This window comes from Arvicanthis niloticus, chromosome 28 (genome assembly GCF_011762505.2).
Source record: "Arvicanthis niloticus isolate mArvNil1 chromosome 28, mArvNil1.pat.X, whole genome shotgun sequence".
NCBI classification, from domain to species: Eukaryota; Metazoa; Chordata; class Mammalia; order Rodentia; family Muridae; genus Arvicanthis; species Arvicanthis niloticus.
In genome coordinates this window covers 17,171,550-17,194,454 of record NC_133436.1, presented here as the reverse complement: position 1 = coordinate 17,194,454, position 22,905 = coordinate 17,171,550, and the positions used below count along the sequence as shown (strand labels likewise).

General features: G+C 44.9%; 1 protein-coding gene across 3 annotated transcripts in view; it reads right to left on the bottom strand.

Moving 5' to 3' along the window:
* Nucleotide 1: 1 nt before the first annotated feature.
* Nucleotides 2-22,905, bottom strand: part of Zc3h12d (zinc finger CCCH-type containing 12D) — a 36,501-nt gene continuing 13,597 nt past the window's right edge. For all 3 annotated transcript variants that reach the window (XM_076926824.1, XM_076926823.1, XM_076926825.1), the window contains exons 3-6: nt 16,641-16,780; nt 7,060-7,294; nt 3,537-3,643; nt 2-2,505 (exon numbers count right to left, since the gene is read on the bottom strand). In XM_076926824.1, coding sequence (XP_076782939.1) covers nt 1,685-2,505; nt 3,537-3,643; nt 7,060-7,294; nt 16,641-16,780 — 1,303 coding nt within the window. In that variant the 3' untranslated portion in view covers nt 2-1,684. The remainder of the gene's footprint in view (nt 2,506-3,536; nt 3,644-7,059; nt 7,295-16,640; nt 16,781-22,905) is intronic.

The window sequence follows — 22,905 nt, the reverse complement described above, 5'->3', positions numbered from 1 at the left end:
GTCCAGGTGTGGAAAAGGTGGTTTATTTTTGGAGCGTGGTAACAGCTATGCAACTAGGGATGGTCCATTTCTGTCTCTCATCCACAGTTGTGTGTCACAAGGACATACTAAGACTTTGGAATTTTCCAAAGGTGATTACATCTGAGATGTGCAGTCCCCCCCAACACACACACACACATACACACCTCTTCTTTTCTCCCCCACCCCTCATGCTTTTCTTAATCACAGTGAACCAAATAAAATAGCTTTGCAGCTTACCAAAACTCAAACTTGTCTTCAGAGGAAGCAGTTTAAACATTTCCAACTGTCAATTTGCAACGCATTGATTCCAAGCAGGGGACAAGGCCGGGGAATCACACAGTGGCTCTAATAGTCTTGTGGAAAGGAAACACACACACACACACACACACACACACACACACACGAAGAGGAAAAAATTCAAAGGATCTAGAAAGAGCAGACCCTCTTCAGGACGGAGGACTCAAGATAAGAAACAACACTCTGAGAACAGCGTATGCTTTGAAAATGGGGTGAAGAACAGATCTACAAGAAGCCATGCTAAGAATGTAATTTTAAAACAGAGATGACTTCTGAAAAGTCATATAGCTGTCCTGGTGCCAAGAAATCAAGTTTACCATGAATACCACAACAGCATTTTCCCTGAGGCATACCGTTGCTGTGCCAACAAACATGGCTGGTAATAAAGGGGTGTTTCCCAAATGGACCTACCATACTTCAGGGACTCGGAGGCTTTGGCAAACATTCCATTGGCAGGGTTCTTCTGACTCTCTCTGACCAGATGAACTACTGAGTCCCTCACAAGCAAATGAGTTGCAACCTGGCAGGCTACCATTGTAACCGGGACACGTGGGTACTGCTACAGATGCTGGGGTCCCTCGGAATGCTGGGCCCATGCCCCAGCAAGACTGTATCATTTCTTATCCCTTGTAAATGAATGAGCCTCTTTTCCCCCAAAACCCAGAGCCAAAGTTATCTAGAAGACATAGCTAAGTAAAGTTGCAATGAAACTCCGCCAGAATCCAACTCTATGCTGATCCACCTGGAGGCTGATTTTTGTTGAGAAGACCCTTAGGATCAGGGGGCCCTCGGACAGCCCCACAGTAAAATTTACACAAGGCTGGATTCCCCCGTGAGTGAGATTAACAGTGGTGACTTGAAAGCTTCAGACAGCAACACCTTCCTTCCTATGTCACCTGAACACGTATGTTAAACATCTCTGGACACCGCAAAAGTCAAGATTGATTTACCAGCCCTTTTCAATCTTTCAACTACAGCGACATGTTAAGTTCTCGTGGCTTTCTAGAGTTCTAAACACACACACACTTACAGGAGTTTATATCAAACTCAGCTTGATCACCTTGATTATAGGTGATGACCAGCTGAAACATCTGTGGATGCTACTTAGACCCGGATACAGATGTGTTCTGGACAAAGCCTTCAGAACACATCAGAAATCACCCTGTCCATGCAGCAGGCCCTGCCTTCAGGGAGCATCCCCAAGATCCCCGCGGGTATCCACCACTGAAGATGAGAAAGAAGTCTCCCACCGACTACCTTCGAAGAAAACGGTGTCCAATCGCAATGACACATTCAGATTAGCAAGCAATTTGTGTCCCACCTGTCCAAGCTGTGAGTCAAGCCTGGGCCACCACCCCTTGCAGTGTTATGAACCTGTCCCATAAGGATCCCCCAATGGAGCACCAGTCTTTTGGGATCTCTGAAGGAGGGTGAGCAGAGCCATGTCTGAAAGCACAGGATCCGAGGTCATCACAGGGTCGTCTCGGTCAGATGGGAAGACGCTGCAGAGCGCAGCTCGGGTTCCCCCATCATTGGTGGCGGGCTGTGCTGACCCCGGAGGTCCTCTAAAGGTGCCCTCGCCCCAAGCCGACTCTGCCCAGGCCGAGTGGCTCAAATAACGATAGGAGCTGGGCAGGAGGGCCCACGGATGTTCCAGCGGTCTGCGCTGGGGAGGCAGGTCACTGTGCATGTCCCTGGAGCGGTGTCCGTCAGACGGTTGGGCCTGTGGGCAGATTGGGGACCCGAGATCACCAGGAGAAAGCGGGCTGCTCGGAGTCCGGAGGCACCGCAGACCCGACGACCCTGGGGTTGCAGCGCTGGCCACGCGAAGGGATGGCGAGTCCCAGGACGTGGGGCCACCCGTGGGCATCCAGTCCGGTCCACGCGACAGGGACACGACGCCGTTGGCCGCGGTGTCGCTGAAGGTCAGCCGAGCGAGGCTCCTGTTCAGGGCTGCCAGGGACGCGGGCTGCGGGGCCAGCGGGAGGTTGTGCTCGCCGGGCTCCCGGGGAAGCAGCCGGGCTGCTGCTGGACGGCTCCGGGCGCTCAGTGGCCGCAGCTCCTCGGCGCCACCACCCGGCCAGGCCCGCGTCTTTGCTCGGAGTTCGTCGGCCACCGGCAGCTGCCCGTGGTGCGGTCTCTCAGGGTGGTAGAATCTGCACTTGACCCCATAGGTGCATTTCTTGCCTAGAAGAGGCAGGGCGGGGGGGGGGGGCGGGATGAGACCTGGAGTGAGCAGAGGCTATGATACCTAACCTTCCCCAGGCCTCTGTCTCGGCCACTGTCTCCATCCCGTGAATGACTAAGGTCTAGAAAGTGACCGGCATGGCAAGTGTCCTGAGGTGGATGGAAGAGCTTTGTAACCCCCAAGGTCAGCTGAGTAAGTAACCCATCCCATCGGGATCTTCCTTTGAGCAGAGTCTAAGGCCAAACTGATCACCCTTAGCCTCTATCTCCCCGGGGTCCTGCCCTTGAGAATAGAGCCCGCAGAAGGGGTGCTGGTGGTGTAAGATCTAGCACTGCTTCAGTTTCCACTAATGGCCACATGCCCCGCACTCCCTCACCCCCGCACCCCCGCACGCCCGCACGCCCGCACCCCCCACCCGTCCCAGCACTAGCAGTTGCCTTCTCCCCATACCTATTCTAACAAGGGGTGCAAAGTACCAAATCATTGACCATCTAAACCCAAGAGCTTCAACCCAACATTCTGGGCCAGCCCGAAAGGATAATCACGTTAATTCTAACAAGAAACGATTTTGAATGCCACTCATGTCTTAATGAACATTCATAAGCACAGAAGGCAGGAGCACTAAATATCTTGGCAAGGCAGGTAGGGAAAGAGCTACTGGACAATTCGCTTGGATGAAACCCTTCGTTCTGAATGGCTTGTGTGGACCAATTTGGTAAGGATGGGAGTAGACCAGGCAAAAAGTGGGCAGGTTAAGAACATAATGTACCAAGGATGCAGTGACGGCTCTAAAACAAGAGCGGGGGATACATGGTTTGTGTCCCCCTGAGTGTGGTTCTACATCCAACCCTCATGGGTGTCAGTTCATCCTTAGAGTATCCTAGCTGAGTCCAGAAATGCTAGGTTTCTCCCCAGGGTCAGGTAGCTGGTTGAGGGCAGAGCTTGCTTGGGCTGGAACCCAGGTTACTGTCTGCCAGGTTAGAGCTTCCTGCTGTGCTTCCAGAGCCCACAAAACCTGCGTGCTACCCACCATAGGGACAATGTTGCCAGGAGGGCTCCGGGGGCCTTGGCTTCTTGCTTAGGAAATTACTGAGTGTTGGTCCACGGCGACCCAGGGGGTCATCCGGAGGCATGAACCTGAAAAATAACCAGAGGGGCAACTTCAAGAGCAAATGTGACTTACCACAGGTACTTATATGGAGGCTTAGGAGAGGAGGCCTGAGCCACCCAAGAGAATAAATACCCAGACGGCATGATCATGCACCCAAGAAGGTGCATGTACCACAACACAGCGTCCCTTCACGTCAGCCTGTCCCAACATGATGCTGGCCAGTAGGTTCAGAATTATCTTACAGCTTGTGAACAAATGTAGACTGAAGCTTTGCAATTGCCCCTGTTAGGCAGAATTAGATCCCCCCTCCCCCCTGGAATTTACATGTTAACAGCTTCCTAGGTGATTTTTATGCAGGAAAAGAAGAGCTTAATGCTTGGGCTCCCGCCCCTCCCCATCACCCCCACAAAAGCTTGAGAAAGTCCAAGGGGTTACCAGACAGCTCCTAGGAAGCATGGGAACTGTGGAAGCCCCTTGGAGGCTTGGGACTTGGTGATGATAGATCGAGATGAAAATAACCTTGCAGACAGCCCCTGGGCGTGCCTGTTAGAGAGTATCCTTATGGGGTTAAATGAGGTGGAGAGATGCATACATTGTGGGCAGCCCCACTCCCTGGAACTAGAATCCTAGACTGTATAAAAGGGGACAAGGTGAACTGGGCCAGCATTCATCACTCTTTGCTTATTGACTGAGGAAGCAACATGGCCAGCTGCCTCAGCTTCTGACCACTGCGACTTCCTCTCACTATGATGGGCTGTAATCCAGAACCATGAATCAAAAGAAGCTTTTAAGTCATTTTTATCAGGGTATTTTATCAAAACAACAGACCAAGAAATCAAGACAGGCTCCTTCCACCCCCTCCCCCTATACCATGCCTCTCATCTCTGCAGATGCAGAGTCAATATTAACAGTCTAAGACACCAGCAGGTAAGTAGGCAAAGCAATGGCCCCACTCTGCAAACTCTGGGTGTGGAGGAACTCCTGGGCTTGGCCTCAGCTTCTGGGGTTGTCTTGACTCTGCACATATGGTCCTTTGATGCCAGCCTGTCTCCTGCCTGCTCTTCCTCCCTGGCACAGAGCCTCAACAAAGAAGGGACTGTGTTTTCCAAATGCTCAGGGCACCAAGCAGAAAATAAAATGGCTCAAAATCCGGGCACTTGTCACTTATACCCACTTATATCCCACTATTGTGAAAGCTGAGGCAGGAGGATTGCAAGTTCAGGGCAGCCTGAGTAACTTAGTGAGACCCTAACTCAAAATAAAATTTATAAAGGGGGAAGGGAAGGGTACCAGTGTGCTTACTAAATATGCAGGAAGCCCTGGGTTCAGTGCCAGAAACAAAACGCCTCCGGGGGAAAAAAAATAATAAAGACAAATGAACAAAGCCCTTCCTATTTGCTGCATTTTCAATAATTCCCTTTGTTCCCAGGAGCCCCTTTCAATTCGTCAGGAAGTTCTAGAGAAGGTTCTAGAAGTTTCTAGAGGAGAAAGAGTGGGGAGAAGCATCATCTTTGACAGTTACCATCTCCCAACAGCTGAGTGCGTCCCACCCTGCAGAGAGCTGAGTGATCTCTGACCCAGTGCAGACTCCAGGGTTCAACGCCAGCCATACAGCTGGCTTCTTCATGAAGTTGGGACCTGATCAAGAATCTGAGGAGCCGCCCACTGCAGTTATTAAAAGTTCTCAGAGGATTACCCCCCTCTCGAGAGAGCAAGAGCCGCCAAGAGTACCAAGAGGGCCCTGTGGACATGCCCAGGGCACTGAGACGGGTGCCCTCACTCACAGGCTGTTGGAGCCTGCCTTTTGACCTTCCACCCTCTTAGCAGAGAGCCTTGAAGGACTTGGCCAGGGACTCTGGCTGTCACGCGGCCATGGCCCATGGGCCCTCAGTGAGGAATCTCATTTCCTGACTTGCCAGATTCATTTAGACCGAAGCTGGACAGAGAAAGCCTCTAGCTCATGGATCTGCAAATAACAGTGGGGGTTGCTACAGTGCAGCTGCTGAAGCATCTGTCCTGGGTTCAGTGGGGGCATCGCTTCCCAGGTGCAGGAACAAGTGGCAGTGGGAGGGGGCGTGTCCACACCTGCCCCCAGGAATAACTGCTACCCTTTGTAGGACACAGTCCTCTCTAGGGTCCACTGTACTTCACCAGGGCAGGACCTCTGAGGAAACCACTGCATGATGTCCAAAGCCTTAGCTCTTTCCACTGCACTACACCACCTCCCAGGCTTTGGGGTCAAGCCCTGTTCTCTTATGTGCAAGTGGACTGAGTCCCACTTGGAGAGTCTCTTTCTCTCCTCTCAACCCCTCTTGGCCTGGTCCATAGTCGTTGTTCATTCATTTCTGCATCCATCCACCCTGGATCACTAGCTACTGTGTTTCTACTATGTAACAAGCATGCTGGGAACACAGCAACTAAACAGACATTCTGTGTCATTATAGGGTTGAAGACTTTGTCTCAAACCACATGCCAGGAGGCTTGTCAGAGATCCCAGAGTAAGAGCCGATTGATTTTTGCCTGGAACAGAAACCAAACAGTTGAAGCTCAGTTGGTAAAATCTTTGTCTGGAATGCACAAAGCCCTGGGTTAGTTTGAGCCTTAGCATGGTGTAGACTGAACATGGTGGCCAGTTTAATACTTAGAAGGTAGATGGAGGCAGGAGGACCAGAAGTTCAAGGTGATTCTTTACTACAGAAGTTTGAGGCCAGCCTGGGATATGAAAGAGTACCTCAATTGGTGTTTTTAAAAGATTCATTTGTATTGTTTTAATTATGTGTAACTCTATGTCTGCATACGTGAGCACAGATGCCCTTGGAAGCCAGAGATACTGTATCCCCTGGAGCTGGTGTTAGAGAGGGTTGTGGGCTGGCAGATCTGGGTGCTGGGAACTGAACCCCAGGTCCTCTGGAAGAGCAGCAAGTGCTGTTAACCACTGAGCTCTGTTCTCAGCCTCAGTCTGTGTTTTTAAACTTGAAAGGAAATACAACATAGTTGAAATCCCTCCTCCATTATAACTTTTTCAATTTTAATTTTTACTTTTTAGATTTATTTTTGTTTTATGTATATGAGTGTTTTGTCCCCTGCCTCGTGTGGTGTGTGTGTGTGTGTGTGTGTGTGTGTGTGTGTATGTGTGTGTGTGTGTGTATGTGCCACATGCATGCCTAGTAGTACCTATGGAAGCCAGAAGAGGGCACCAGATCCCCTGGAATGACAGTCAGGGATGGTTGTGAGCCACCATGTCAGTGCTGAGAACCAAACCTGGGTTCTCTGCAAGAGCAACAAATGCTCTTAACCACTAAGCCATCTCTCCTGCCCCACTCTGCATGATGGCCGACTTAAGGTTCTTACTTGAACGGAGCAAACAGACACACGAGACTCTGAGTTGACCCCTTGCCTGAAGAAGCCTGGTAGGGCATGCAGGCTTCCACCCCTTCCTTACCTGTCATTTACAAAGGAGAACATGAGCAGTCTCTGCTCGATGAACCATTTCCACTCTGGGTTTTCGTTCTGCAGGTCCCGGTAGTTGTCATTGGAGACAATGATGCCGTCCTTCTCATAGGCCACCTTCACGATGTAGCGGTCATCATAGCAAACTACTCGCTTGCCGTTCACCTTGCGGGATGGGGTGTACACCAGCACAGCTTGCCGTTCCAGCTCCTCCAGGACGTGTTGCTCTGAGGCCACAGGTGGAGACTTGAGTTAAGGCTCCATAGAAGGACCTGTCTCCCAGTCCGGGAACCCACCCTGAGCCATCTGCCTCTATCCCTGCTCCAGCCCATCAGAGCTGGACAGGTTCTGAGGGACTAAAGTCTAGGCTGGTTTCCACCTCACAGCTTCCGCCCTTCTGCCTCCTGAGTGTTGGGATTATCACCCTTGCCACCAAGGCTGGAGGACTAGTTAATGCTACAGTCCTGGTCTCGGGAAGTGAATGCAGACGAAACGGGAGCCATGGTTAGAGGAGACCCTGCCTCAAGCAGCACAAAAGTGCATAGTACAGTACACCTAAAGTGCTTGCAATAAAACGCTTCACGGACTCTGAGAATGGGTGTGTCCTGCCTGGAAAGTCCCCGCTGCCCATCCCGGTCCAAAGCCTCTCTTCCCCGAAGATAACCTGTTATAAAACATAATAGTGACAGCTCCCTTCGCTTTTATTTTCACAGATACACATTTCCAGTGTGGTCCTGCCTTGGACTTCACCCAGTGAATAGTCCCTACCCATACTTATGTAATGGTTTCCTTGTTCACCTAACCATATGGTGACGCGGTCTGGCCATGCTTGCATCTTTGCTACTTTGAGCCAATGAGTCTCTGGCATGGGTAATCAGGGAGCCACCCGGGGCAGATCTCTAAAATACTTTCTGGCCTGGCAGGCATAACGTGATCCCTTGCAAGGTTTTATTTTGCATTTATTTCTGGTTATTCTTGGACTGCGCATCTTTGCCTATTTTTACTGCCCAGTTACAGTGTTCTTATATAGACGGCTTATTTACAGAATAGGTCATTTTTCTGTGGGTTTCTGCTCCTGCCTCATTAATTTGGACTTGCAGGGCAGGGAGAGTGGCTGCGTTGGCAGAGTAGCGCCCTGTTACTGATGAAGCTTGGGGTTTAATCCCTCATGGCATAAAATGAGCCACGGTGGCCTATACCTGTAATGCCAGCGCTTGGCACTGGAAAGCAGAAACAGGAAGGTCAGATATTCAGGAAGGGACAGCCTGGTGCAGTCTAGATTCCTCTCTCTCGCTAGCTTTCTCATTTCTAATTGTTTGCTTTTGGCGTTGGTGTCTGTTTGTGAGCCGAAGTTTTTTTTTTATCTCAATGTGGCCAATTTTATTCATTTTTTTTTCTGCCAAGTATGTTAGCGCACATAGCACTTGGGAGCCTGAGGCAGAAGAATCATCAGTGCTTTGGCCATAAAGTGAGTTCCAGGCCAGCTATAGCTTATATATCAAAACTCTGTCATAAATAAGTGTATAGTGGTCAGAGGACAACTTTTGAGATGGCTCTTTCTTTCTACCCTGTGGGTCCCAGGGATCAAACTCAGGACATGAATCCTATAGAAGCAATAATCGAATGATACAGAAGAGAGCCACATTTCCATTGGAAGAGGCTAGGAGACTGAAGCCAAACTTGAGATGTTGACAGATTTTAGGAAGACAGAAAGCAGAGACAACAATACAATATCAAAGGAGCCCAAGCCCAGTAAAAGTCTATCACTATTGCCATGAAAAAGAGGAAGACATTGCTAGCAAGGAGAACGCCTCTGGAAATAAAGGCCTCCTTGTCCTGCCACTGGGGTGTGTGGTAGGCCCAGGAGCCTTGCTTCCTGTCTGTTCCAGGAAGGTGATTTAGAATGGAAGACTGTCAGTGAATGCCCAGGTCATTCCTGTTTCTGGGAAGAAGCCTTCTTCTACGAAAGAAACCCAGGGCACATGCACAGGTATGTATCTAATAAAACTGGGTGGGTGAGATGGATCAGTGGGTAAAGTTGCTTGCAGCTAAGCCTGACAACTCACATGACAGGAGAGAACTGGTTTCTGCGAGTGGTTCTCCAACCTCTACTTATATGTGTGCATACGGACATACAAATGCACACATGTGCACACATAAATAAACAAACAAATGTGCCTTTTAAACCAAGCTATGAACAATAAAGACTGACAAAGAAATCGACAAACTTTAAGAAAGAAAACCTAAGAGCAAGCAATACTAAAATGAGCAAAGAGAATGAATTGAGAAAAAAAAATGACTAAGGAAAATTAAATAGAAACCAAAAGAAGTTTTTTTAAAAGTCCATATTAACATAGAAATATCCATGAGAATATTGGCTTATTTAAAAACAAACAGATAAATAGAAGGTTACGAGAAGCTATTGGTGACCATGAATGCAATTTAAAATAAACTAAAGGTCTGGAGAGATGGCTCCATGGGTTGGTGCTTATCTAACATGCATGATGCTTGGGTTTAACCCTCAGTACCACATAAACCAAGCCTGATGTTGCACATCTGTAATCCCAGACTATAGAGGTAGACATAGGAGGATCAGAAGCCCAAGGTCATTGTCAGCTACATATGGAGTTTAAGGCCAGCCAGGGCTATATGAGACATTGTCATACACACGGGGAGTGGGGAGGGTATGTTTGGCTAAAGTCAGAAAGGAAAAGCCAAGCAAACTTTACAGAATAATGAAAAAGTAGCCAGCATGCCTGCTGTTGACTTGGCTGAAGTGCTAACATAATGGTTTAGCATCTGACCTCTTATGTAAGCAAGCAGAATGAGAAAACAGCAAGGGCTAAGAGCATGGCTCAGGAGAACACTGGCCGAGCATGTGAAGGCTGTGTTCCAGCCCCTGGTGGAAATAATAATAATAATAATAATAATAATAATAATAATAATAATACAAAACAATCTGTTTATTCAAATCACAGTATCCTACAAGTTTTAGCATAGAATATCAACCAGCTTTAAGAATTAAACAAATCGCAGCCAAGACTACTATACCCAGCAAAATGATCAATGATTGACTAAGGAAAAAAAATTCATTATTGAAAAACAATTTAAAGCAATTTCTACTCACCATTCTAGCTCTATAGAAGGCACTAGAAAGAAAACTTCCATCAAAGAGAAGCTTAACTACACCAGAAAGATAACAGGAATAAATAACCTCAAAAGAGTTAATAAAAGAAGGGAAGAATACATACATACCACAACAATGAAGTAATATAAATTAATAAACACTCCTCATTGATAAGTCTAAATACTAATGGTCTCAAGTCATCAATAAAAACAGGTTGGATTAGAAAAAAAACAAAAACCCAGGATCCATAGTTCTGCTGCATCCATGAAACACACCTCACCACCAAGGATAGAGATTACCTTGGAGCCAGGCAGTGGTGGCGCACACCTTTAATCCCAGCACTTGGGAGGCAGAGGCAGGTGGATTTTTGAGTTCAAGGCCAGCCTGGTCTACAGAGTGAGTTCCAGGACAGCTGGGGGTACACAGAGAGACCCTGTCTGAAAAAGAAAAAAAATATTACCTTGGGGTGAAAAGACGGGAAATTTTATTTTAAGAGACCCAAGAACCAAACAGATGTAGCTATTTTAACACCTGACAAAATCGACTTCAAACCAAAATTTAACCAGAAGAAATGAAGAAAGATATTACATCCTCATTAAAGGGAATACACACACACACACACACACACACACACACACACACACACACGCATACATATACATGCATACATAACAAATACACATACACACATATATGTGCACATATATGTGTTTATACATGTATATACCAAGAGGATATTGTAATTCTAAATATTTATGCACCAAACACAAGGGCTCCCAAGTTTATAAAGGAACACAGCTGTGGCTACAGTCACACATTGACCCTCACACAGCGATCATGGGTAACTTCAACACCCCACATTTGACAACAGACAGGTCATCTGGATGAAAACTAAACAGAGTTAAATAGCATCATAAATTACACAGACCTGGCAGATATCTACAGAACATTTCACCCAAACACTAAAGAATATATTTTCTTATCAGCTCTCATGAAACTTTCTACAAAATTGACCATACACATGGACACAAAGCAAGTCTCATACACATTCAAGGAAATTGAAATAACACCCTGCATTCTAGCTGACCACTGCAAATTCAGCACCAACAGAAACAGAAGAAAGTACACACATTCTTGGAGATGAACAACTCACCACCTTGAAAACTGGATCAGGACAGAAACCAAGATGGAAATTGAATAAAAAATGAAAACACAACATATCCAAACCTATGGGACACAATTAAGGCAGTTCTAAGAAACAAGTTCATAGACTTAATGCCTACATTAAAAATAATAATAATAATAATAATAAAAAGAAAGAAAGAAAAAGGAAAAGTGGCAATCTTATATTATTAACTTAGTAGCAAACCTCAAAGCTCTAGAGCAAAGAAAAAACAATACAAAAATAAATAATAAATAAAAGGAGCAGGTGGCAAGAAATAATCAAACTCGGGGCGGAAATCAATGAAATAGAAATAAAGCAATACAAAGAATAATGAAATGGAGAGTTGGTTCTTTGAGAAAATCAGGCAAACAGTTTGTCTGTCCTAAGTAAAACACACATGCACACACACACACAGAGAGAGAGAGAGAGAGAGACAGAGAGACAGAAAGAGAGGAGAGAGAGAGAGAGAGAGAGAGAGAGAGAGAGGATCCAAATTAATAAAATTAGAGCTGAGAATGGAGACATTACAATAATCACTGAGGAAATTCAGAGACATATAAGGATGTACTTTAAAAACATATACTTACTCCACAAAACTGGAAAACCTAAAGGAAATGGATGGATTCCTTGATATACACGGCTTATCAAAGTTAAATAAAGATTTAATAAGCAGTTTAAATGTACCTATAACCCCTAGTGAAAATAGAAGTAGTATTTAATAAAAGTCTCTCAACTAAGAAAATCCCAGTGCCAGACCTTCAAAGAGTAATTAACACCAATACCCCTCAAAGTACTCTGTAGAATGGAAACAGATGGATGTGAACACAGATGCAAAATTTTCTCAATAAAACACTAGTAAAACCAAATACAAAAACACATCCAAAGAATTCTCCACCATGATCGAGTTGGCTTCATCTGAGAATTGAAGTTCAGTGTACATAAACCAATAAACACAATTCACCACCTAAACAGATTGAAAGGCAAAACTTTATCTCATTAGATGTGGAAAAGGCCTTTGATAAAAAAAAAATTTCAACATCTCTTCCTAATAAAAATCTTAGAGAAACCAGGGATATCAGGGGGATACCTCAACATAATCAATACAATCTACAGCAAGCCCACAGTCAACATCAACCTAAACAGAGAGAAACTCAAAGCATTTCCAGTAAAATCAGGAACAAGACAAAGATGTTCATTTTCTCCCTGCCTACTCAAGCTAGTCCTTGCAGTCTTAGCTAGAACAATAACACAGGTGAAGGAGCTCAAAGGGGATTCAGATAGAAAAGGAGGAAGTTAAAGTATCTTTATCTGCAGACGATATGATTGTATACATAAATGACACTAAAAAAAAATCTACCAGGAAACTTCTACAGCTCATAATCACCTCCAGCACAGTGGTAGGTTACAGAATGAACGCAGAAAAATCATTAGTCTTCCTATACACAGTTGACAGACAAATAAAGAAACCAGGGAAACAATATCTTTTATAATAGCATCAAAAAAAAAATCTTGGGGTAACTCTAACAAGTAAAAGACTTGTATAATAAAAACTTTAAGACATTTAAGAAAAATATTACAGATACGAGAAAATAAAAGGACCTCCCTTGTTGATGAATCAATGGGGTTAATATTGTAAAAACTGCCATCCTGCCAAAAGCAATCTACAGATTAAATAGAATTCCCATCAAAAGCTCAAGACAATTATTCACAGAAATTGAAAGGACAGTTTTGGAAACAGACACAGAGAGACAGCTAAAACAACCCTGAATAATAATAATAATAATAATAATAATAATAATAATAATAACTGCTAGAGCTATTACCATCTCCAATCTCAAATTGTACTACAGACCTACATTAATTAAAAAAAAAAAAAACCCACCATGGTGGGGCTAGAAAGATAATTCAGTGGTTTAGAGCACTAGTTGCTCTTCCAAGAGGACATGGGTTCAACCCCCAGCATCCCCATGGCAGCTTACAACTGTCTGTAACTACTCTTCCAGGGGATTTGACACCCTCACACAGACATATATGCATTCAGGCAAAACACCAATGTACATAAACTAAAAATAATAGATTTTAAAAAACCCACCATGGTGTTGGCATAAAAACAGACTCATTGGTCAATGGAATTGATTGAAGACCCAGGTAAATACAGACACCTATGGACCCCTTATTTTTGACAAAGAAACCAGAAATACACACTGAAAAAAAAAAGACACCATCTTCAACTAACTGGATGGCTGCATGTAGAAAAATCCAAATATATTCATACTTATCATCCTGCACAAAACTCAACTCTAAATGGATCAAGGACCTTAACTTAAGGCCAGATACTCAGAATCTTATAGAAAAAAAATGTGAGAAATAACCTTGAACTCACTGGCACAGGAAAAGATTTTCTGAACAGAATATTATTAGCATAGGCACTAAGATCAACAATGAATAAATGAGACCTCATGAAACTGAGGAGCTTCTGCACCACAAAGGACACTTTCATTTTGGACAAAGCAGCAGGTTACGGAATAGAAAATGATCTTTACTAATTACATATTCAGTAGATGGTTCATATCTAAAATATATAAAGAACAACAAAAAAAAAACCTAAACAAGAGGAAAAACCAACTCAATTTTTAAAAATGGGCACAGACCCTAAACAGAGGGTAGTTCTCAACAGGTGAAACACATATGGCTGAGAAGCACTTGAAGAAAAGTTCAACATTCTTAGTCATAAGAAAAAGTGCAAGTAAAAACCACTTTAAGATTTCATCTCACAATATCAAGATCAATAAAACAAATGACAGCTCATGCTGGTGAGGATGTGGGCAGAGAAGACTCATCCATCACTAGTCATGGACAAACATGTACAACCACTGTGGAAATCAGTACGTCAGTTCTTCAGGAAGATGGGAATAGATCTACCTCAAGAACCTGCTATCCCACCCTTGAGCATGTACCTGAAGGACCTCACATCCTGCTACACAGACATCTGCTCATGTTCATTGATGCTCTGTTTATGATAGTCAGAAATTGGAAACAGCTTGGATATCCATCAAGTGATGAATGGAAATATAGTGCATTTATTCAGCAAAGTGTTATTCGGCTGTTAAAAAAAAATGAATTATGAAATCTACAGGTAAATGAGTGGAGGTAGGAAAAACATCATCCTCAGAGACACAACCCAGACCCCGAAAGACAAATATTGTATGTTTTCTCTTGTGTGTGGATGTTTAGCCTTTAAACTTTCAATATGTGTGCTAGAATCTGAATAACCACCGAGGTTAGGTACCCAGTAAGTGATTAGCAAGAAGAGGCTCTACCAAGGAAGAGGAAATAGAATATATTGTTATGGAGATGGGAAAGGAAAACCAGAATAGGAGGGTAAAAAAGGGACCATGGGGAGAAACAGCTAACAGCTAAGGTCATTTGAACCTGCTACTGTAGAAGCTTCCTAACACATATACATACGTGAGAGCAATCTAAATAGAGCCACCAAATGATAGAAGAGACAAAGCCCTAAGTAGGCATCCTATGCCACCGAGTAAAGCCTCTGGGGTTGGGAATGGGTTAATTTTTATTGCATCATCCGCCAAAGAGCCCCATGGCGATCCTGAGAGGTCACAGTTAATGGTTACCTTCCACATCTTGATGGTAAATCTCTATTATTGAAGACACAACTTATTTATGTCTTCAAATATGAGAAGTTGAGTTGGTGCATAACTAGCAGCATCCCATCCGCTAACTAGCATTCATGAGCCTGGAAGGCACTCTTAATGATACCCAGCTACAAACCTCACAACTTATACACTCGGCTTCTCACTCAGTTTCTCACTCAGCGTATACAAGAGAATCTTCTTGCAGCAGATGGAAATTAGCACAGAGCCCCTCACATGGACAGTGTGCACAATATTAGAAACATTGTAGCACTCAGTCCTAAATAGGATGTCTTTATCCAGCTCCTCTCCTCAAGGCTCAGGGATCTATGCAGAAGAGGCAGAAAGATTGTAAGAGGGAAACCATGTCTTCCAGATGCAAGAGGCCTGATGCACATATGAACTCACAGAGACTGTGGCAGCACATACAAGACCTTCACAGGTTGAAGCCAGATGTCATCCCAGCACTGAATGGGGGAACTGGATACAAGGTCCCCCGCCCCCATCAAGAAGTTATCTACAAATCAGAGCTGCAGCTAAAGAGACTATCAGTTTTCTCCAATGGAGTCTCACTGAATATATCAATGGTCCCTCAGGGTAAGCCCCACATCCAGGAGTGGCTGACTAATGACAAAATAAACTCAGTGGTAGTTTTGTGAATGTTTTATTTAATTTTGCTTTGTTTGGGCACTTCTTGTCCTGTTAGTATTTTGGTTGTTGGTTTTGATCTTCATTTTGTGTTTTTGTTGGGGGTTGTTTTTTGGTCTATATTTGTTTTTGTTTTGCTACTTTGAAAGAGAGAATGAATTTAAAGTTGGGTAGGTAGGAAGGCGTAGACAATCTAGGACAATCTGAGGGAGGGGAAAGCATGTTCAAAATATATTTCATGTAAATTTTTTTCAATAAATAAAAAATGGATCTGGGAGCCAGAAAAAAAAAAATGGCTCATGTGCTATCCTCGCAGAGGACCAGAGTTAGTTCCAAATACCTACACTGGGCATCTCACAACCATTAGTAACTCCAGCTCAAGTAATTCAACAGCCTTTTAGGCTTCGGAAGGCACTCACACTTGGGCGTGCACGCGCATGCACGCACGCATACACACATACACATACTATACATATATTATGCATAAATGAAACAAATTAGAAAGCCATGTCTAATAGAATGCCGGTCTAGCATGTACAGACTCTGGTTTGACCCCAAGCAATGAAAAACAAAAACACTAAACGTGAATGTCCACTTCTTCAAATAAAGAGATTGGAGAGGTATTTGGCAAATAGCAAATATACCTTGACAGCTCCCACCTATTGGATATGAAGTGTAGATCCAATCTTCAGAGAGTTAAATGTTGTAAGACACAATTGTTGGATAGTGTAAATGCATTCACAATAAATGATAAAGTGATGTGCTTGTCTATAAGTGGGCAAGTAAAAGTTTAGAGATTCTTTATCTGTTCAACATGTTTTTGCGTCCTTTCTACTCTGAGGAAGTGCTACAAGCCAGTGCTCAGTGTTCACAGTCAGGGCTCTTGTGGCCCTGTCAGAACTGGAGAAAGACCCTATACCAGTAATGGGCAATTGACCACCATCTTGAGGGACACGACCACAGAGCAATGGGTGGCATACCTCTGATAGGGGTATCAGACCTTGATGGCTCTTTCCTCCAAGAGGGGACAAAAACCTTGATGTAGGTGTGTCCTCTGTCTCTGAACCAGTCCACAGCCAGACGAATTCCCCGGCAAGAGAAGGCTTCTTTATTTCCATGGCTACAATGGAAGACAGAGAAATCTGAGGAGACATGAAAAAAAATCCTGAAAGTATCCTGAGCCACAGTCTCAAAACTCAGAGGGGCAAAAGCAAAGTTTAAACTCAGTGCATTCTAAACCCAGGCAGCTTTCAGTAAGGATGCAGGGGGTATGCTCCAGTTGCAGGGGATGGAAGGTAGGAGGTCATGGGACAATATTCCAAAGGGTAATTGACCTGTCCACTCTTTAGCTGAACTTATAAGAGCCAACACTGAAGGGAGAAAACAAGAAGACTCAACATGAAATAGACAAGACTAGGCATCTGTAGAATTGCCCTCCCTCGGAGATGATTGTATTGGCTCTGCCAGGGCTCCAAAGTCCAAGCAAGGAAGCCAGTGCCTCCCAAATTTCACAAAACACATCAATGTTGCAGAAAGGGAAGGGCTATGTGAGACTATGCTGCATCTTGTTGGCCTCGTAAAAACCATCTTTCTAGCCAGGCTTGGGGGACACACATCTTTAATCCCAGCACTTAGGAAACAGAGGAAAGTGAATCTCTGTGAGTTCTGGGCCAGCCTGGCCTACATAGTGGGTTCCAGGCCAGCCAGTGATACACAGTGAGGCTATGTCCTAGAAAAAAAAAGAAAGAAAGAAAGAAATCATCTTCCTTAAGAGGATGGTGGCACATGCCTCAATCCTGGTACCTTGAAGGTAGAAACAAGAAGATCAAAAGTCTATGGTTACCCTTGGCTATACATTGAGGCTAACCTGGGCTAGATAAGACCTTGCTATGGAAGAAAGGGTGGGGTGGGGGTGTCTTCCTTCATCTTAGAGGGCTGAAGGATGTACAGGAGTTTAACTTTGAAGTAGATATAAGAATATAGAGGGCCCCTGTGTGTGGTTCACAAAGCTTAGCTGGCCCACAGAGTAGAGTGAGCAGGTGTGAGGCATGAGATAACAGCATAAGAGATAACAGCATAAGAGATAAGAGAAGTCATCAAACAAGTGTCACTGGTTGGGCCTGAGCTGCTGCTGCTGCTGAATAAATGAGAATTGAAAGTGAATTCAGGGGACGACTAAAAGTTACCAGAATTCAGTTTCTGGATGTGGAAGAGATAAAGACGGTATCAGGGACTTCCGTGTTCTCCATCATCACAACAAGGTGTGGAAATGGCTGACAAAATGTTTCAGGTACCTCCAGGTTCCTGGTCTAAATGCATAGTGGACCTTGGGCTGACAGGGGAATTCTGGGAAAGGCTCTGATTGGGAGAAGGAACTTTCGTAAGTTTGGCTTTGGGTATATAGTGGCTTGGATCACCAAGTAGACATGGTAGGTAAACACCCAAAGGTCAGAGGAGAGATCTGAGTGGTAAAGCTTGTAGGTCACCCTTGTTTAAGCAAGAGTTGAAATTACGGGCATGGACACAAAGAATTTCTCCAAGGGACAAGAAGGAAAACAACCAGATACACTGGGGTCCCAGAGGCAAGGCTAATGACCTCTGGCCATTAACTCTCTCTTACTGTTCTAGAGGCCAGAAGCTGATGGCTTCTGGCAATTGACTCCTGCTGATAGCAGCAGGGGATTAAGAAAAAGTTTCTTGGGCTTAACTCTTCGTGAGCCAGAGAAAAAGGAAAAAAGAGAAAGTCATGGATACACATACACACACACACACACACACACACACACACACACTCGGCCAGACCCAACCACCTGTTTCATCAATTTCACAAGTGCACTTCATACTTATATACAAACTTCATACTTATATACAAACATATATAGACACATAGACATATACATATTACATATTGTATATACATCATACATACATATACATACATACATATACATACATACATACATGCATACAAACATGCATACATATATACATACATACGTATATCTACACATACATTTGGTGGATGGAGCAGAGCCCCAACAGTCACACTTTATTTTTCTCTCAGCCTTTTTCTACATTCTTAGATGAAAGTTCTTCATGAAGTCACCTCACAGGTAAAATGTTACACAAAAGGGAGTTACAGCAGGACGCAATAGTAAGTTCAAAGCAGTGCTTCATTCTACAAGCTCATTGTAAACTCAAAGCAACAGTTTCACAAGGCCTTGCTTTATCATGGTGCATACCTGTGGCTTCATCCTTGGACCTGACCTAGAATGAATGCTTTTCCTTGGTCACAAATCTGTCTCAAGCCTGTTTCTCTTTTTGTTTTGTTTTGTTTTGTTTTGTTTGTTTTTCAAGACAGGGTTTCTCAGTTTAGTCCTGGCTGTCCTGGAACTCACTCTGTAGACCAGGCTGGCCTCGAACTCAGAAATCCGCCTGCCTCTGCCTCCCAAGTGCTGGGATTAAAGGCGTGCGCCACCACCACCCGGCTCTGTTTCTCTTAATGCAATTTGTGAAGACTAGTTGTTTTCCTTGGTATGCAGCTTTTACTTACTAGTCTATGAGGAAGGGGTACATTTTATTTCTGATTTTAACTTTATTACATCTTTCTGGCAAAACAGCTAAAATGATCTCCTTAAACTTTCTTCCTAAAATTATTTGAATCAAATCAGGAATTCTATAAAGTCGTTAATTCATCTAAACAGCATTATTATATGAAAGCACATCTTCATATTGATCTGCAGGGAATTTGCCAATAGAGTGGGCTGGTGCGCAGGAATCATTAGGTTATATAATAGTGGCAGGAAAGAAAGATCAGCAGCAAGAAGCAATCCTGGGACAAAGTCTCTGGGGTCCATGTCTCTCAGGGCCCACCCATCAGAGCCATGCAAAAAAGTGGGCCACCTCCAGAAAACTCACTTGATTGCCATAACCCTTCCTCCATGGCTTCTGTTACAGGTCTACTATTGCCCAGAAGCCAGGAAAGAGCCAGCCAAGAGCCCTGTGAGGAACTGATGAAACTTAAAGGCTTCACTTGGAGTTGGCCAGTTCAGGTCATTGGTGTTTTGCTGGAGACAGAGAGAAGTTGCTGGACCTGGGACAGTGTGAAGGGAAATCGACAGGCCGAGCCATGGATGTGGCAGCACCTGGCCTCTAGGTCAGACCATTTTCTCTACTTCTCTGTATTCCCTCCAGCTGTTCAGTCAGCCATGGGCCTCTTGCAGTCACTATCCTTGTCCTCTCATCGAATTCACTCCTCTTCCTTCTTCCCTGCTGCTGCAGCAGCAACAACATCACACACACACACGCACACGCACACGCACACGCACACACACACACACACACACACACGCTCCCAGGAGCTCTACAGAACCAAGGTCCCAGGGCCTGACGAGCTTGGTCCCTGATTATTTGTGAAGGCTTACTAAAAATCTCCCGAGTAGATTCATGATAGAGAAGATACCTACCTCATAACCAGCAGAAAGAGGGACATCACAGGCAAAAGGGAGGGTTGCCTGGAAAGACCCTAATACAACCCTATTCTGGGGACCAAAAACATAGCAATGTGCCCACAAGTCACAGAGGAAGTACAAGAGACATAGAGACCAGAACAGGAAGAGGCCAGAGGCATCGGATCCATCTAGAGCTGGAGTTGACAGGTGGCTGTGAGCTGCTTGGTGTGGGAACTGAACTGGGGTCCTCTAGAAGAGTATCGAGTACTCAGAACTGCTGTGCTGCCTCTCCAGCCTGAGACAGTTCTTAGAAGGCTGTCCAGAAGCAGTCAGCTCGCATCCAGTGGAAGACCACACTGAATTTCCCTAACTACACTCCTCTATTGTGTGACTGTCCCTGCTGTTTTCCTGGGACTGTGGGGCAGACACAGGTCTACAGAGTAAGAAGGGATGTCTAGGCAAGAAACTGAGGTAGAACCAAAAGCCAGACTCCCAAAGGATGTAAACTATCTCTGGGAATTTCTTCAGCTTCTGTCGCCATAAGGATCCTGACTTGACCGGCCAGGTTAGCATTTCTCTCCTCAGTCATAGAGGCTGCACTAGGAAGACTGTCCAAATAGTAGGGAGAAGATGCCAACCGGATGCCTTGGGAAAGTAGGAGGAAGAGAAACGTTAGTCCCTACCACCCACCCACACTGGCCGAAAGAAGAAAGAAGATAATTGAGGAGGTCATTCTCTGGGTTCTTCCTGATACGTCCCAGGAGACAGGAAAAGCAAGCATGTCCAAACTGTCCCCAAACCAGGCTGCCTCCCCAAACAACTCCCCAGACCTCTTGCAGGCTCTAGGCCTGGTAGTTAGTAGACAGCTAGGGATAGAACAACAGGTCCCTGCTGGAGGGGAATATTTTAAACCGTCATAGATTCACACACACACACACCAAAAGCCAAATGACACTTCTGTAAGAAGCCTTAGAAACTCTTTTTCTAAACAGCACTGGACCACAGCGATCAGCAAGGATCCCCGGGGCAACACAGGCCATGTCCAGAATTGGAGGCTCTGCCCTGGGGAAAGTTGTCTTATAAACCGCCAGACATGCTCCTTTGATGAAGACAGTGATCAAAAGATGTAACAACTTCTTAGGATAACATCCAGCAGTCTGGAGCTGAAACAGAGGACCACATTTTGACCACGACTGCCTGATTTTACATACCTCTTCCCCCTCTCTCAATTCTTCCTCTATTTAAATCTGAAGTTCATTTCAATACTCTGAATTTAGGGCCCCTGGATCCCTTTATCTGGTCCTCTTCTCAGTGCACATTAAGACTGTTTGCTGCTTTCTTCCATTCCCTGTTTCTTTAATTAGCACGTTGCAACAGGTGCCAGGGCTTAGCTATTGAAGCTGCCAAAGCCTCAGATTTTGACCTAAAATTCTCATTACAATTCCAGTTCACCAGGACACCCTGTGGCAGAGGATGAGACTACAGAGAAAGACCTTTTCTCAAAAGATTCCAAGCACAGAGCCCCAGGACATAGCTCAGTTGACATCATGCTTGTCTGGCATGCACAAGGCCCTGGGTTTGTTCCTGGCATCAAATAAGTCAGCCATAGCTATGCATGACTCTAATCTCAGCACTCAGGAAGCAGAGACAGGAGAATCTGGAGGTAAAGACCAGCTTTGGCTGCATTGGAAGTTTGGGGCCAGCTTGATCTACATAAAACCCTGTCTTAAAACAACAACAAAAAAGAAAAGCTGGGAAAGAAGAAGAGAAGAGAGGAGAGGAGAGGAGAGGAGAGGAGAGGAGAGGAGAGGAGAGGAGAGGAGAGGAGAGGAGAGGAGAGGAGAGGAGAGGAGAAGAGAAGAGAAGAGAAGAGAAGAGAAGAGAAGAGAAGAGAAGAGAAGAGAAGAGAAGAGACCTGCGACTTTAGGGTATCTTTTTAGGGGAATGGGGACCAGCAGGGAGGCATAAGGCTCACGTTAATAACTGTAGAGACTTCTGTTTACCAGTCAGTGACTCATTTTGTCATTACATTACTCCCTTGAGGAAATGACTTTCACCCCATTTTACCTTTATGAAAACAAAAGCAAAGAAACACGCCTGGCTCTCTGACCTGGTGATAGCTCTGAGTCCGTCACTACAAAGTCTTCCTTTCCCCCAGATCTTTAGGGCCCAGACAATAAAGTCTTGGACATTGAGAATCCTCCCACTTGGAGGAGCTTCCGTGGAGAGATTACCAGACACTGGGAACCAGCCCCCATGAGGCCATGGGAAAGGAAATGGGGGCCTGGAGGTTTTGAATATTGGGAGGGTAGAAAAGGGAAGTGGTTGGTGTCCAAAGCAAAGTCTGCCGATATGACAACTGTGCCTGCAGCAGCCAGCTAGAGGACTGTCACTTGCACAAACTAGACAATATAATTACACACAGGGCAGTTCTGACTAGCGTCCAAGAATCCCCTGTAGAAGTCAGGGGCTCTCAACATGGCCCATGGAGTACGAGGTCATGAGGTGGGATGAACAAAGTTGTCTCAGGCCTCTGACAGAGAGGCTATTTTTTTTCCATCCCATTTCTTATTAAAGGCTCAAACCGGTGGTGTTCTGAATCTGCCCAATGGAGGTCTAACCCGATTTGAGTCGATGGAAGAAAGAAAGATTACAGGAGTTATCTTGGCTGCCCTGTTCTTAAGGAAGCAAAAATGGGTGTGGATTTGAGTGAGAGCCGAAGACCCCAGCCCAGAAGCAAACCCTCACCCGATGTCACACATAGTGCCTAACATTCAGGAGGCTGGGGCAAGAA